Source organism: Apostichopus japonicus, chromosome 16, assembly GCF_037975245.1.
Source record: "Apostichopus japonicus isolate 1M-3 chromosome 16, ASM3797524v1, whole genome shotgun sequence".
Taxonomy (NCBI): Eukaryota; Metazoa; Echinodermata; class Holothuroidea; order Aspidochirotida; family Stichopodidae; genus Apostichopus; species Apostichopus japonicus.
In genome coordinates, this window is record NC_092576.1 from 35,139,274 (window position 1) to 35,155,780 (window position 16,507).

Genomic DNA, 16,507 nt, shown 5'->3' on the forward strand with positions numbered 1-16,507 from the left:
AATCGCCCGGAGGGTAAACAACATTTAAAACAATGTGGAAGAATTGTATATATCATATATGTCATATATATATACTTTGCAATTCAATGTATGTAATATTCTACGGTCTGTTAGTGAGAGGAGTGGTGTGTGTGTATTAGGTGGTGGTGATGGGGGGGGGGGGTTACCCTAATGTTACTCTCGGCAGGGGTGCACCACTGGAAGGTAGACGGTGCTGATTCCAAAAATATGCTTGTATAGAGAACAAGAATTCTCTTAAAGGTCTGCTGTATAAACCCCAACTATAGCACGCTATCATGGAACAAGTTTTTTAGAGATTACGTTTTCGATCTGCCTTGGCCGTAAAATGACCTCTTTTTACTAATTAGTAGGCAAAGCCTGCCACATATTTGTTTTACTTGTATGAGGTCTTTGTGTGAACCCTGTTTGATTAATTACACTGTAGAAATGGATAAATGTTTACAGTGTCTACACAAAGAACTTAAAGGTGTTATGAAGCTATGCAGGTTAATCTTAGCGCCTGAGGTGGATTTACGACCGTGTCAGGTCGATTACGTAATCACAAAACATTTCTAGCTATAGCGTGTTCTACTTGGAACCGATAAAGCAATTCTTTAAATTGTTCTTAAACATTATTTCTACTTTACTCGATTATACATTGTTATCCTTGCCATCCTTTCGTTATCAAGCTTGCATATAACCGTTTGATGATTATATGGAAGTTATTTCCAGATATGCTGTAATCTCTCTATACTTCTGCCTCTCTGTTTAAGTAAAGAGTCTTTCTTCTCTTTGTTCTTGTTTTTTGTTCTTCTAATTAGAGAGTTTAACTTCGTTAAGCCATAAAGCTCCAAAGAACAGTTTCTTGCACAACGTACTACTGCTAATGATTAAAAACATATATTTATATGTAATATTTTTTTAAAGAAACACATAACTGAAATGAAACAAATTAAATTACAATAATTTTAATTTAACAGAATGATCATGATTCGTTACAGGGTTTGATGCAAATACGGAAGTGCAGCAAAAGTCTCCTCGACCATAGAGACTAAATATTATCAACGATAGAGAATAAATATCTTAAACGATCGCATTTATCACAGTGTAACAGTAAATTATATGAAAAATATTTCCAAAGAAGCTAAGATAGTTACCTCTCTATACTTCTGTTTGCCCACGGTAAATGCTTAAGTTTGTCACAGCTAAGTAAACTATTTCGAAAGATATTGAGAGGAAAAAAGCGTAACTAATTTTAAGGTTTGATAAACTGCATAATATTTGCAAGATTTCATTCAGGATCATGTGAGTAATGATAATGAAGTAAAATTAGGTCATGCATTCAATTAAATTAAGTTTTTAAGTATTTAAATATATATATTATGTATATATATATATATATATATATATATATATATATATATATATATATATATATATATATATATATATATATATATATAAATATATATATATATATATATATAAATATGTATATATATATATATATATATATATATATATATATATATATATATATATATCTGTACAATCATAACACTTGGGTAATACGCCCTTTATGACAGTTATTCAAAGCCAATTTATACGATTTAACACATCAGTAGAATCACTGTGGTCGAGTGGTACGGACTTCGGTTCGTGACACGAAGATCCGTGGTTCGATTCTTACCTTCGCCTGATGATTCCCAAAAGGACGAAACCGGTCGTGAAGTGGAATTTTTCTGGTGTGTTATTCTTTATTGATATATATATATATATATATATATATATATATATATATATATATATATATATGACACAGTTTCAACTTTATCGGTCTAGATGTTTATTAAAGCCAAACTTTTTGCATTCATATACACATGTTGAACGTTATAGGTTGACATTCATCGAGTCGCCAAGTCAACTGGTCAATTTTCGTAACTTGTTTGAGTAAGTCTTGTACTTTTATGCTCGGTTGGCAACAAACATAAACAAACACAAAAAACAAACATTACCTTATCATGTATTACTTTATCATGTATTAGCTTCATCATGTATTGGCTTCTCCTGATTAACAGTGAATTTATATCATCATTAATTATAACAGCTATAACCTTTGCTTATTGTTTCCGTATGATATGAATTGCAAGAATGACAACGCAGAGAAAATAAAAATATAAAGCTGGCACTTACATTTTCGCATTATACGGCATTTTCTCCAATGATCTCTCTGATATGTACTCAACGTCATTCTTGTAAATGTGCCTTGGACCGGGTTGCGTACAAGTAATAAGGAAGAGGTTACAAGAAGAAAGAAGGAAACATTGTTAGCTTATTCAACTGTCCAATTGTGTGCCAACTGTTCACAAAAGCACACACGGTAGAGTGTTAAAGTACGATAGGGAGTACTATAGTACCCTAGGGAGTATTTTAGTAATATAGTACTTCAGTATTAAAGTACTTCAGTACTATAGTACTCAGTACCATCAGTACTATATTACTTCAGTAAAGTACTATAGCAAAGCCGAAGGTAGAAAACAAACAGCCTGGAAAATGGAGTACATGTATGTTTGGGTTCCTAATCATGTTTTCCCGTTGATTTTTAGCTATAAAATGCTATAGTTTATTCACTTTAATTAGATACGTGTAACCCACAATAATATGTGATGTCATGCATGGACTATGCCACAAATTACTTTTGTTAGTGGTTAAATATTGAAATGGTTTTATAACCTTCGAAAATAATTGAATTATTATTACACGACGTTCTTGTGTGTTGGTAAGGTGTATTTGCAATTATTGGGCTTTACCACAAGTTAATATATTTGCAGTGATAATATAATTTTTCATATGATCATATGATAATAATAAAATGATATCAGTCATACCAGTGTCATGATTACATCAGTGGATTAAAGCGAAACAGAGAAGTACGCTCCATGTGTGATAGTATCTCCATGTGTGATATCTCAATCAATGATTGCGGATTGTACTTGTACTAAAATGATAATTTTCATAGTTTTAGTTTACTGTATTGCACATCCCAGCGAATATGATCAAATGAACTATAAAGATAAATATTGGACCGACATATAACTTACTTTCTGCTGTGTTCCATGGCACATAAATACGACATTTTAGACAATTCTTCGTTACCCAGGGAGTATTAAACAGAGAAATGCTATACAATATGGTGACAGTTTGTTGGAGAAGTATAACAAATGTGCGTTGATCTCGAAACGTAACAAAGAAGGAAATGGGATGTGGTTTTACTACTCACAGATATAACATTCTGTCGCTTTTCTGAAATGAAGTGTTCTTGAGCTCAGTTAGCTTGTTGCTAAATAGGTAACTATTGAATATAAAGAAAAGTAGAAGAAAAACGAAAATTTTGTAAATTATTGCCTGATCGCACACTGATTATTTGATTAATTTCTTATCAATATCTGTAGATGGTACATTAACAAAACTCACTACTCATTAGAACGATAAAGGTATAAAAGTATCAAATATAGTTATGCTGTTACAGACTGACAAATCATCGTTTATTCCCCGTTGCATGAAAATCTATGACGATATATGTAATCGTTGTTAGATTTCTTGTCCTTTTTTTATTTAACTGCTCTACTTTAAACTTCCTTGTCCCTTAACTAATCTTGTTCGCTTTGTCGATTTGTATTTTCAGGTGTTTTTTGTTTGTTTTCATATGTATTTATATCTCTAATGTGAGCATGCAAGGGCTCTTTTGGGATAAAATGAAGTTGAAGTTAATAACCAAATCGTTCTACATTTGATTGGAGAGACCATGTCATTTCAAATGTTGATGGAAAATATGAAATTTTTTCGAAGCCTCACCGATATCGTTACCAAGACTTGTAGTGTTTTTGTTGCTGAGGCGACCTTACCAAGGCCTGTGTCAACTAGATGGTCACTTTGGTGATATTCATAACATATGAATTTAATATAAATATAAGCATGCTCTAACTTGAACGATAAAAGCAATAAGGTACTAAGGTTGTTTTAAATGCCGTGATTAAATTTTTGAACAAACGTGAATGTTCTCCATTTCTCTATTACCTGATAAAAATACTGTTTAAAATGTCAAAGTCCTATTTTCTTTTCTTCATCGGAAAACTTATAATTATTGATGTTACATACTTACATGTTCTCAATAGGCATGTTTGCAAAAGCGTCGTCATCTAATTCATTTATTTCGTTGTTACTCAGAAATCTTAAAGAAACGAAAGGCACATTTACAGCAGATTAAGTTTTTTTTTAAACCCGAGCTGAAATAACTTGTCTGAACATTGTTGGTCCTCATTAGAGAGACACTTGAATCCATGATTGTATCTCATTGATTACCAATGAAAAACCTAATAATAAAATTATAAACAATGTATTGAAGGATTGGCTGACACTGGAATATCTCTTGCATTTCCACTCATCAGATTCGGCCTTTAATATTGGAAGCTGTTTACTGCAGTCATTAAGTAATATGAGATAAGTAATATGAGCAGCAAGCCCCCCACCCCCACCCCACCCCAAAAAGGTTAATTTTCTATATATATATATATATATATATATATATATATATACATATTATATGAAAATAATAACAAACAACAATACTAATAAAAATACTACTAATAATAACAATAATAATAGTAATAATAACAATAATAATAATAGCAATAAGAAGGATATTAGACAACAGCTCAAAGGCGATGGGAATACTCAGGCAAAGAAAAAAATTGTATAATTTCAATAATTATGATACATTTACATACATGGTACTCAACGAAGTTAACCCATTAAATGTTCCGTTTTGCACACGAGTCAGTTTGTTACGTTGTAATAGCAAAATGTTTGCGCCGAGTTTACTGAGCGATGAATTAAATAACCCCAATGGTATTTCCGTTAGACTGTTGTTCGCTAGGTCTCTGAAGGCAAAATAACAGGGAAGAAAAATCTTGCAATAGGTTATTTTTCTTTCAAGAATTCTGGACAAAATTTCCTACAAACTTAGTGTGGTATTTGGTGCTTGATCTTAAACCTTAAACGAAATAAGAAAGTTATGACCCCAAACTTGGCTTCAAAAGACCCTCAGAATTAATTTAAAAAAAGTGTTAATTGTCTGTCAGTGAGCTAGTTAGCCATAAGTTGGAAAAGATCCCGATGTCTCCATGGAAGGCTGTGTGTGCGTGGTGGCGTGTGTGCTTGGGGAAGGGGTTATCTGAAGGGTGTGTGATATCAACATATTTTCCGTTGGTATGTCAGTTTCCATGGAACTCAATCTAAGACAGTGTACGCTCTGGCAAGTAAATAACAATGTGGAAAAGCAGAGGTATTTATGGCTAAATGTTTCGACGTCGGTCTCATTACCTCAGGATCTCTTTAACTAATTAATAAGTTTGATTAGAATTGATGAAGTAAGGATACTGTAATGACATTCGTAATTGTTCACATATGACAGGCAATATAAACCTCGTCTCGGGTAAGAAGTCAGTTGATGTCACAATAACAGCACTCTTGGATCACAGATATTTGGCGGGTCTGATAGGGTTGGGAGGTGCAAGTTTCTTTCTACTTCTTAGCATTTGTTTGATTTTTTACATATTTTCCTTTGTTAAGCGCATAATTTTTTTTTTGTATTGGGTGTGTGATTTCCCCACTTTTGAAATGACAGCTTAATCGTTTATTTCTTTCCTTCTTAGTGTTAGCTTACTTTGTTTTTATGTTCCTTTGTTAAGCGCTTACTTTGTATTAGGCGCTATATAAATGTAACTTATTATGAAAAATGTTATTAGTCAGTTGGCCATGCTTTATCAATACAGCAATACAATCATACATTACAAAGCGATAGATCGTAGTTCTGATAAGCCACCTGGAAGCGGCACAGTAATATAAATGATTATCAATTACTAAATATGGTTCAAAATGCACGCAACTAGCATTTTTCCCATAAGACTAGAACGTAAGATTTATTTTAGATGTTCATGGCATTTCTATGGCATGTTAAAGTTTAACTTGAACCTATATGCATTGCTAAATTTAAAGTACCATAACTTATAACACCATCCTTTACCGTCGCGGAATAAATTAGTTAACGATCATGTCAGCTATCCGAAAGGGTGGATCGAAGGCGGTTGGGAGAGTAGGGCAGAATGGGTGACTTTCGTCTACTAGGAAATAACAAAATACTGCCCTTTATCCTGACCAAAATTATCCCTAACGGTTAGTTCTTAAATGATTACTAATGAAATCAATTCATATCACGTACTAATTGTACAAGCATTATTAACCGGTTACATTTCTTTTATTGTACATCCGTTATTTTGGACTATTATATTGGACTATAAGTTAACCGTTCTCGAAGGCAGAAGGTTGCTTGCCCTCTCTTTATTTTTTAACTGCGGGCGTTTATAACGTCATTACGAAGCTTTCCAAAATTAGAAGGAGCGAGAGATAGAGAGAGAGGTGGAGGAAGAGATTTGAAATGAAACGAACTTACATACAATAACTGATGGAAACATTGCTGAAAAAGTCTACCGGTAATTGTGAAATGGCATTCCCAGAGAGAGATCTAAGTGAAAAATATAATAAACGATTTATGTAACAATTTAAGGGAAAAAATATCAACTACTAAAAAAAAGCTTATTAAATCGATAATGACGTACTCACGTTGTCACGGCTGTATTGCTGGGACATGTGGGTTCGCAGATTTCCTTACAAATACTGGGGTGTTTACACTATCACAATCAACAAAATACAACAACAAGCTGTCAAAGTTAGTGAACAATTATTATTACACTATATATATTATATTGTAGGTAATTTCATGCTAATTTTACTACTGTTGATGTTTTAGTTGTTGGCCAAAGATTTTTTTTATAAAGCATGTTTTATTTAATAATTAGCACCTTTAAAAACTGTCAATTATACTGGGGAAAAATGTCTTTCTTACGAAATTGACTTTTCAAATAGTGAAAGCTGAACGATAGTGGACAGCGAATACATTGAAAGGGTACTTGAAGAAAATGAGAATTTTAGGAAAGAGAAACATACAATTCCGTACTCACAGGTAAAAGAGTTTCAAGCCATTCAAATATCTTCGATGAACGGTGTCTAAATGGTTGTTTGAGAGAACTCTGATCAACAATTTGTAAAAAGAGAGAAATATGTCAGCAGAAACATCCTGAAATAAGTGGCACGTAACTGCAAGTTGACAAATAGTTTAACTATTACCCAAAGTTAATGGCAACTTGAATACGTACACTTCGTTGTTCACACGTTAGAAAGCATTTGGTCCCATAATAGAAAGATGTGTACTGGAAACTTTCAAGACAAAGATGAATAGAATCAATAAAATATATGCGGCTTACAAATATCGGTTATAAACTGCTCGGCTGATTGTTTTAGAAATAAACATGTAAACCAACATAAGACAGACATAAATATACAAAACAAACAAACACATTTAAAAAAAAAGAAGTCAGCGACAAAAATGTTTGTGCTTTTTGCTTCCTAAATGTTTCACTATGAAGCGAACATTGATAAGAAGTTAATTAATAAGAAGACAACCCTTTTACATGACCTGGAGAAGTAATGTATATTACACTCTACATCCACTTGTACATGTTCAACTTTATGTACTCCGAATTAAAAATGTAGTTAAAGAAAGACTCATAGGTTACAAATTTAAGTGAAACGTCGTTTTCAAACAAATGAAAACGATTACAATTGAATTAAACATTTGCTTTAGGAAGAAAATGTTAACGGCTTCTTTCAAATTAGCAAGCTCTGATGTTGTTCAAAAGTAAATAATAAATAACCTTAACCGTAAAGATTTAGGAAAATCAGAGACAAAAAACGATACTCACAGATACCCAAGATTCGGTGTCCAATTAAAGAATCCAGCTGGCAGGTCACTCAGTAGATTATTCGCTACTTGTCTGTATTGACAAATAAAAGCACATACTGGCATAAAATCTCAATTAAAACTATAAGGATACAAAGAAATGAGTAAAATGTTGGTAAAAATCTAAAGCTCCAAAATAGTATTTATCGACGGAAAAAGACACTTGCGTTTCAAGTCGTTACATTAATTTCATTATATTTACACGTTTAGTCACATTAAAGTACTAGATGTTATCATCACAATAATATGATGTAATACAGCCCAAATTTGTGAACAACAAAGTCCAAATGTAATAATAATTATAGTTATAAATATCAAGTTGATAAACCCAATTTTATGAATGTAATATATTTTTTTTTTACAAATGATCTACATGATATTGCCTCTGTCTATAAAAGACGTATTCTTCTTAAGAAAATTTCAAGGTACCATACACATTTGGTGAACTTTCTGTATACGTATTATTCAACTTGAACAAACGAAAACACCCCAACATTTAAGAAATGTCTAACGTTCTATTTCTTTTCTTTGTTTTTGTTTTGTTTTGTTCATGATAAATGAAATATTGTGTTTGAATTTTGTTTTGTCTTATTAATATTGGCTTAATAGAAAGTAATATAAGCGGCAAAGTAACAATAACGACAGCACTGCAGTGAATTTTTCAACAGCTAAAATTGCAAACCGTACTCACTGTCGATGAAGAAAGCACCAACAGCCAAAAAAGGGTAAGCCAAAATAAAATGAAAATAGATTACACAATAAATGGCAGAGTTTTAATGCGTATTAAGTAATTAAGCTTCATGTTAGGCTACTGTTTGTTTAAAAAGGGTTAAGAAATAAAAACAACGAGGTAAATAAGGAAAACAAAAGAGACATAAATGACTTTGTTATGATTCAAATTTAATAAAACAAATAATTAAACTTTGTCCAAATATTGACATTACATGTAGAAATTCAACTTACAGTTTGAGAAGACTGGGATTATACTCAAATAAATTACCAGGCAAACTTGTGAGTCGATTAGAAGACAAATCACTATTTTGGGAAAGAATGCAAGAGAAGAAATATGTTCATTTATACATTTTCATACCAGCAAATTCACGTATTACACTATAGCGTGATTATAATAATATAAGAAAAACCTATTCTGAAAGTTGAATTATCATTACCAATTACTTACACATTAACCAGCTCCGTATTATGTGAGAATATTGTCGACTGCAGTTTTTCGATCTTGTTGTGAGATAAATCTCTGTCGATTAGAATGATATCAGTTTCTTGTTAAATCAATTTAACGTAACACCATTGTTCAAGGTGCGGAACGCGTCTTTGTGTGATATACACACCGTACCTTTCAACCCCGTATACACAATTAAAAGGTACTTATAGGCACGGCCTTGGATGTATACAATTCCTAATTATAGACCTAATGAACTACATTAATTATGCCACAAATTGGACCATTTCACGTCAGACTCTAAATTGGTATTTGCCTCTTTGTTTGGGAGTCGGCTTTAACAACCTAATGGTCACACATATACTTTTGTTTGCAATCCTGGATACACCCATGCTGTATAAGCTAGCTAATACTACTTTCAAATGCTAACACTTCTTTCAAATGTGAACACTACTATCAAATGTTAACACTACTATCAAATGTTAACACTACTTTCAAACGCTAACACTACTATCAAATGTTAACACTCTTTCAAATGTTAACACTACTTTAAAATGTTAACACTACTATCAAATGTTTCATCAGCTTCGAGTATGTTAGCTTGATTGAAGGAATATACATACTGATAGATGTAACAATACGTTTGGGTAAGACAGTGCCAAGTTTGTTTTGTGTAAGTGTCCCTCCAAAAGAAAATACAATAACTAGTTGTTGCTGTTATGTTTCAGGGTAACAATTAGAGCAGTTTGAAATGCACATTGAATAATTACCCCTAGTAGAGAGAAAGTGAGATTGTAAGAAAATGTTAACTTACATGCTTTCCAGTATAGGAGTAGAGAAAAATGTTTCTTCACCAATAGCTTTCAATTGATTTTTTGATAGTTTTCTATAATTGAGGAATAAATGATACAATACATCATAATTAACAGTCATTAGCTTATATTAGCGTGACTTGTATTCATTAGTATTTTACATGCAAAGCAAAATGGGTACTCACAAAGAAGTGATATCGAATGTTGTTGCAAATAAGTTTGCAGGCAAGTCCTTTAGATTGGTTCCCATCAGGCTTCTACATTAACGAAAATAAAGATGATTCTATGAGGATCAACTTGTCATCAACATGCTGGGAGTTCACTATGATCTTCTTTTGCGTTTTATTCAAAGAAAGTTTAGGAATTGGTTCTTGATAATCTTTGCAATAATTGTCATCAAATGTCCAACTTATTTAGTAAACCTTTTCTTCACATAACATATTGGCGACCAAAGTTGTATACCACGAGGAAAAGAATATTTGTCATGCAAAAAAACAACAGTATATGTTGATGCCTCTATTATAAAACAAAATAAAAATGAGTTTATTTGAATTTCAAAGAGCAATTATCATTTTGGCCATAACTCTTTATACAAGTCATGCGCTCTAACTAATTGGCTAACCAGCCCAAAGTGATTGTCAATCTGTTTGAATATGACATGTACCGCAGGCTGATAGTATTCGATTGGAAATATTGGAAATAATTATTAGCATGATCATAACAATTCATAATATTGCATCGTTATATTAGTTTTATCTGATTTGATATCAATGACAAAACTAGTGATATCATGATTAATGAATCTGATTGTCTTATAAACGATACTTATGAAAATTTATTTGATATAGGTGATCACCTACATTGACGTAAGTTTCGTAGTGTTATAGAAAATATCTGCAGGTATTTCATCATACTCGTTATGTGAAAGATCTCTGTTGAGAAATGAAAAGCAAAAAAAAAAAAACCACGACGACAGAAAGAGTTAAGAATGCAGCGATGTCACACGATATCCAACTTGTGTTTGCAGAGAAAAGTTGTTAAAACAGACACAGACGGTGATTTCCAATTGTCTGTTGTCCTAATAGGTGATGATCAAAATGAAACTTACACTCGTTGTAAATCAGGCAAGTAAGCTAGTAATCCTTCTGGAATTGCCTCGATATTGTTTTGGGATAAAGATCTACAAAGTAAGAAACAAAAGGAAAGAAAGAAAGTCAAAGTGACTTTTCTGTCAGATATATTTTTTTTCTTTCTGGGAAGCAAATCAGATCAATCAACGGTACGGGAGTGGCGTAAAATGTTGCTATACAAGTAAATACGTTGTATAATTTCACGACATTGACAAGAGAAAAAGTTTCCAGTATCATAAGTTGTCAATGTCCAGGATGTAAATTATTCTTTGGACAACGTTCACCAAACATTTCGATTGAAATAAACCCCGTAGTCATCTTTATTCTGTGCGATGAGCTACTAAACATATCTAACTGATTAAGAGATATGTTTAAAATGTTACATAAGGGTGGTGCTGTATGGGGGTGGCTAGGTTGTGCTTTTCTTTTTAAATGTGTAGTTTCGTGGATTTTATTAGATGTGGATTTCTATATTGTCTTCGATTTCTTTTTAACATTCTTGTCAACTGTAGGTATTATTGTGTTTAAGCAAGAGCACCAGTAATAGTATCCATACGACACGAAAAGTTTCTTCATCAAATCAACAACATCACCTGCAAAAACAGAACAAATACTGGTATTAGTACAATATGCCATCATCTGTGGTGACCAGGAAAAAGCCTCATTATTCTGGTTTACAATTGTCCACGTTCCAAAGGTTGAGTGAGTAGAAATGATGAAAGAGATTTGGAGTAACTTACAATCCTTTTAGCTGTTGTGTTGTCCAAAATGCAGTTCGTGGTATGCGTCTTATCCCGTTTAAAGCCATACTTCTGATGTAGAAAATGAAATACCAAAGAAACGTAATGGGAGATCCAAACTTGTGCAAAAGGTAACATTTATTCTCCATTCCAGCAAAAACATACACCGCATTAGAACGAAACAACTTCATAAGCCAAAAACGGAGGAACCCTTTACAGTAAATTGCAGACAAAAACACTGCCGCTATATATGAAATAGCTTTGAAGTATTTCGGCATTGTTTTTATGCTATAGTTTGTTTTCATCATTTTGGTGGAAATTTAAGCACATCAGTGTCCTGCACATTTCCTGCATTTACCAATTTGCTCTCAACCAGTGGCCCTCCCAGCCAAACAAATGCATCAAGTAATGTGCAATAAGCTGAGGGATTCATACTTCATATTTAGTATTGGTTATTGTTTGTGCCCCTGGTAGCCAGGTAAACTGGAGACACATTATGTAATGCGTCTGTGACACGTGATTCAGATGATAACATTCACTAAAGTTTCTCCTTGAACGTCTAATATCTCTGCCACATGAAATCTGTTTGAATTGACTGAACTTCTAATATCTCTGCCACATATTATCTGTTTGAAGTGACTGAACTTATAATATCTCTGCCACATACTATCTGTTTGAAGTGACTAGGTACGATGGCTGCTGCGCTGGACTCACATATATATTTTGATCCAACCCAACTGTTATGTTTTACTTTACGTGTACTTTTGAGGTTGATTACTTGTTGCATTGTGTCACTGAAGTCGCTTCATTCAATACTTGTTAAATGTTGATTGATGTTACATTTATGAATTTTGCAATCCACAAACATCAAGCTTAAAATTTATTTTTAGCATACTTATTGCAGTCTAAAGCATTCCCAACAAACGAAATAAACCCCTCACTTTACAGGAAACATTGATCATGTAATTGCTACGTTTACTTACATTTCCGTGAGTTTCACCGAATCGTGGAAAATACTTGGACATACAACTTTGATATTATTCTCCAAAAGAAATCTGTAAGATCATAAGAGCTAGTAAGGAAAATTGCTACAAATTTTAGACACTTTATTTTATAATTCAAATGTTCAAAGTGTCAAATCAAAAGTATCTCTCAGTATTTTTATTTTATTTTGGCAATTGTTGTGATTTTCCACAAAATGTGTTGCCCTTTAAATTACTTTACAGTGTATATAAAACATAAAAGTCATAATAATACCAAGTCAGAGTAAACGGTTGTTGAGTAGCGGGAAATTGTCATTTCGTAATAACACTCAGTTTCTGTGTAACACCACGTGAAACTTAAGTCGCATACAATGTGAAAATCAGAACATATATGTTTGTTTGTTGTCATTGATTTTAATGTTCTTTAATGATAGAAATTAGTGTCGTAACAATGTCGTGGTTTAATCATTGAAACTTAATTCACTTACAAGTTGCCAAGGTTTGTCAAGCCGGTGAACATATTGCAGGGTAAATCTGTCAAATCATTTTTGAACAACTCTCTAAAATAGAAATAAGAAAAAATGAAAAGATTGATAACAATGTTCGATGTAGGAGATTAAATTCCATGTCAACCGATTAAAGTCGGAAACACATCGATTGGTGTAATAAAGAAATGGTCGGAATGCAAACTCGAATGATGATAATTAGGTGTAAACTACAAAATTTAGTAATTTTTTAATCGCATGTAGGTTCAATATTCTGTCGGAAAAATTATTATAGGAAACATGCTGTTTAAAACAAAATTCTGACGTTTGGTTTTCTAAGTGAGAAATGGATGGATGATTATTATATCCATTCCTACTTATTTTATCTGATCGGGAGGGGGGGGGGGAGGGGGTGAAGATGATTGACGATCAAAAAGGAACAATAATTTTGTTTTTTATATTTGTTGCACAAACGCATAACATTACACCTGAAGCATTTAAAACACTCACTGGACTAACAACTTAAATTGATTAAAAAATTCAGTTTTGTTTACATTGTTTCCAGCTTTTTTAACCCTTGGAACAAGTTGTTTGGAAGGTTGCGAATTTTGTTGGCTGAAAGTAGTCTGTAAAAGAAGCGGAAAATACAATTGTATAGAATACATAACGTAACAACATCTACACCTTGGTGTCACTGGTTATCATATGTTTCTTTTTGCAAGTTGAAATATAAAAACAGTGTCGTAGTACTCGAGTGCTTTTTGAAAGTACTCGGTGCTTGCACACGAAGAAGACTACTCTGTTTCAGAACTCGTACTTGTATTCGATTTAAAGTAGGCCAGTTAGTACTCGTTCATGGCGAGTATTTAACGAACATTTACCAATAGAGCTAGTTATATTAAACTGATATTACGACGGAAGCTAAGTTATGTTTCGATCTTTGTGGTACTCCATTCAATTACTCTATGCAAGTACTACACTCATACGTCAATATGTTACTCTATGCAAGTACTGCACTATACGTCAATCTATTACTCTATGTAAGTACTGCACTTATACGTAATTATATTACGCTGTGCAAGTAATGCACTCATACGTCTGTACCCCAGCGGTATCAGGCATGTAGGCTAGTCAGATAGTGTATTACCACGTACTTAGCTGTAGGAAGCGGAAACTGAAGAATGTTTGATCGGTGTTAGATGTTAAACGTACGGAACAATAGGTAGTATGCTTGGAGTACAACTATTAGTCTAAAACTCAGGGAAGTTACTTTTAACTGACATCTTGTCATCTTAGTATCTTAGTAAACTACACATTTACAAAATAATCCCAGCATACGTTTTCGCGTCCAAATATGATATGATCATTATCTCGGTAACAGCTAATATCAAAAGGTTCCTTCATATTTAATAAATCAAAAGTTTCGAGAATTACTGGAAAAGTACTCGGATGAAAAATTACTTCTACTCGGTAGTCTAATTTTAAAGTACTATAATCGGGTTCTGTTACCCATTTCTCGCATCCTAAACATAATACTCGTACACATGTACTAAGTACTCTGGTTCTCAAGTTCTCGAAAGTACTCTGCTTGGATAGACGTACCTGAAACAATACTGCTAGAAAGTAACACATGTTTAAAAATTGTGAAAGTTTGACACTGCTATGGTCTGATAAACTGTCAAGCATTCCAGCCTTGAAAATCATTATTACAAGATTCCTTGATATAAATGTAGAATAGAATAAACTCGTCATTAAATTTTTTTATGAAAACTTACAACTTTGAAAGGTCTCGTGGTGTCTGAAATGTGTTTTGTGATAGTTTGGTAAGGTTATTTCGACCAAAATCACTGAAATAGAAGACGTATGGAATTGATTGACTATATATGTTCAAGAATGGGAACCCCCTCCCCACCCCAAAATAAATCTCCAGAACGAGATGTTTACTGAAATAGCTCGGTACGCAAACAACGGTGAAGGTTGGAAAATATAATTAATATGGTTATTAAGATTGTATTTGGTCTTTTCTGTCAGAGAAAAGTCAATATCGTTACATCACCTACCTCTGGTTGCTATTCATATATAACTCTGCCTTCACAGAATTTACCATGACACAAAGGCATTCTCCACATCATACAGAGGTAAAACATATTTATAGTTTAGGTTTATCAGGTTTATTAACAAGTGATAATGATTTAAATTTTTCCATCAATTTTAGTCACAATCTCAAAGTATTTTGGATACATATATCGTAGTGGGAATCATAAAGGTCTTAGTTGTAAATAAAAAAAGAGTGAACAAAGAAATATTCAGAGTAAGTACTTTATAACGAAACCTAATTCTAAGTTCAAATAGTATATGAAGGTTGGAAGAGATAACAATAACTAATATCTTGCATTTGGTAATTTCTTATCAAATAGAAACCCATCAAATTTAAAACCAAATGTTTATATGAAACACATCATGTTAACGTTGATATACATGACTTACATTAATTTTCTTAAAGCAGTTTAAAAGGACATGTTTGTCATTCGATGTTTTCTTCTGTGCTTACTATAAGGAACGACATAAAATGTGCTCTGCTTATCATTTGATACTAACATGGTTGTCACCAGTGGTGTCGACGCAAACATATCTTCTGGTAGCTCCGTAATGGAGTTATCACTAAACAATCTGTAGATGAAGTTAAAAGTTGAAAACACACTGGTATGTTATGTAACATACGTTTGTAGTTAAAACTTTGCAAGCTAATCAAATTAACTTGAACAATGTACATTTCATTATTAAATGCAGCACGATGAAGTTGGTGGTTGTCTCATAACATGGAATATTTTAAACACTGTGTTTATATAGCATATTCGTCGTAGGCTTAGTGCTAAGAAAAAATATATAATCACGTGACATGTGATATAGTGGGTCTCTCATATAATCACAGCATTTTCTTTTATTTCTAAAAAAGAAGTAAATAGTTTGCTACATTATGTCAACACCCATGCAATTTTAATGTTTACGTACCACTATAAGAACATGATATAACAATTTACACACGAAAATTCATATTAAATGATTGCTTCATTATTCAAAGGATGAATGAACTCCACCAAACTAAGTTAAAAGTAATGTATCAGTAATTCATTCGATAAGTAAAATCAGGTCTTTTACATATGTCTTAAAGCCGTTGTGTACTTGAAAAGATCCGGTGAGATTTCTGTTAAGTTGTTGCCGGAGAAAAATCTGAGGATTTTTTGAAAAAGATACATTTACT

General features: G+C 32.7%; 1 protein-coding gene across 4 annotated transcripts in view; it reads right to left on the reverse strand.

The window, feature by feature from the left end:
* The window catches only part of LOC139981939 (uncharacterized), a 34,091-nt gene that overhangs the window by 8,876 nt on the left and 8,708 nt on the right, over positions 1-16,507 (reverse strand). For 3 of the 4 annotated variants that reach the window (XM_071994357.1, XM_071994355.1, XM_071994358.1), the window contains exons 10-30: positions 16,405-16,476; positions 15,844-15,915; positions 15,021-15,092; positions 13,800-13,871; positions 13,249-13,320; positions 12,761-12,832; positions 11,778-11,849; positions 11,016-11,087; positions 10,768-10,839; positions 10,093-10,164; positions 9,910-9,981; positions 9,099-9,170; positions 8,882-8,953; positions 7,881-7,952; positions 7,080-7,148; positions 6,512-6,583; positions 4,788-4,940; positions 4,163-4,231; positions 3,281-3,352; positions 2,194-2,265; positions 1,158-1,214 (exon numbers count right to left, since the gene is read on the reverse strand). In XM_071994357.1, the coding sequence (XP_071850458.1) occupies positions 1,158-1,214; positions 2,194-2,265; positions 3,281-3,352; positions 4,163-4,231; positions 4,788-4,940; positions 6,512-6,583; positions 7,080-7,148; positions 7,881-7,952; positions 8,882-8,953; positions 9,099-9,170; positions 9,910-9,981; positions 10,093-10,164; positions 10,768-10,839; positions 11,016-11,087; positions 11,778-11,849; positions 12,761-12,832; positions 13,249-13,320; positions 13,800-13,871; positions 15,021-15,092; positions 15,844-15,915; positions 16,405-16,476 (1,572 nt within the window). The remainder of the gene's footprint in view (positions 1-1,157; positions 1,215-2,193; positions 2,266-3,280; positions 3,353-4,162; positions 4,232-4,787; positions 4,941-6,511; positions 6,584-7,079; positions 7,149-7,880; positions 7,953-8,881; positions 8,954-9,098; positions 9,171-9,909; positions 9,982-10,092; positions 10,165-10,767; positions 10,840-11,015; positions 11,088-11,777; positions 11,850-12,760; positions 12,833-13,248; positions 13,321-13,799; positions 13,872-15,020; positions 15,093-15,843; positions 15,916-16,404; positions 16,477-16,507) is intronic. The other variant, XM_071994356.1, reaches the window with a different exon arrangement.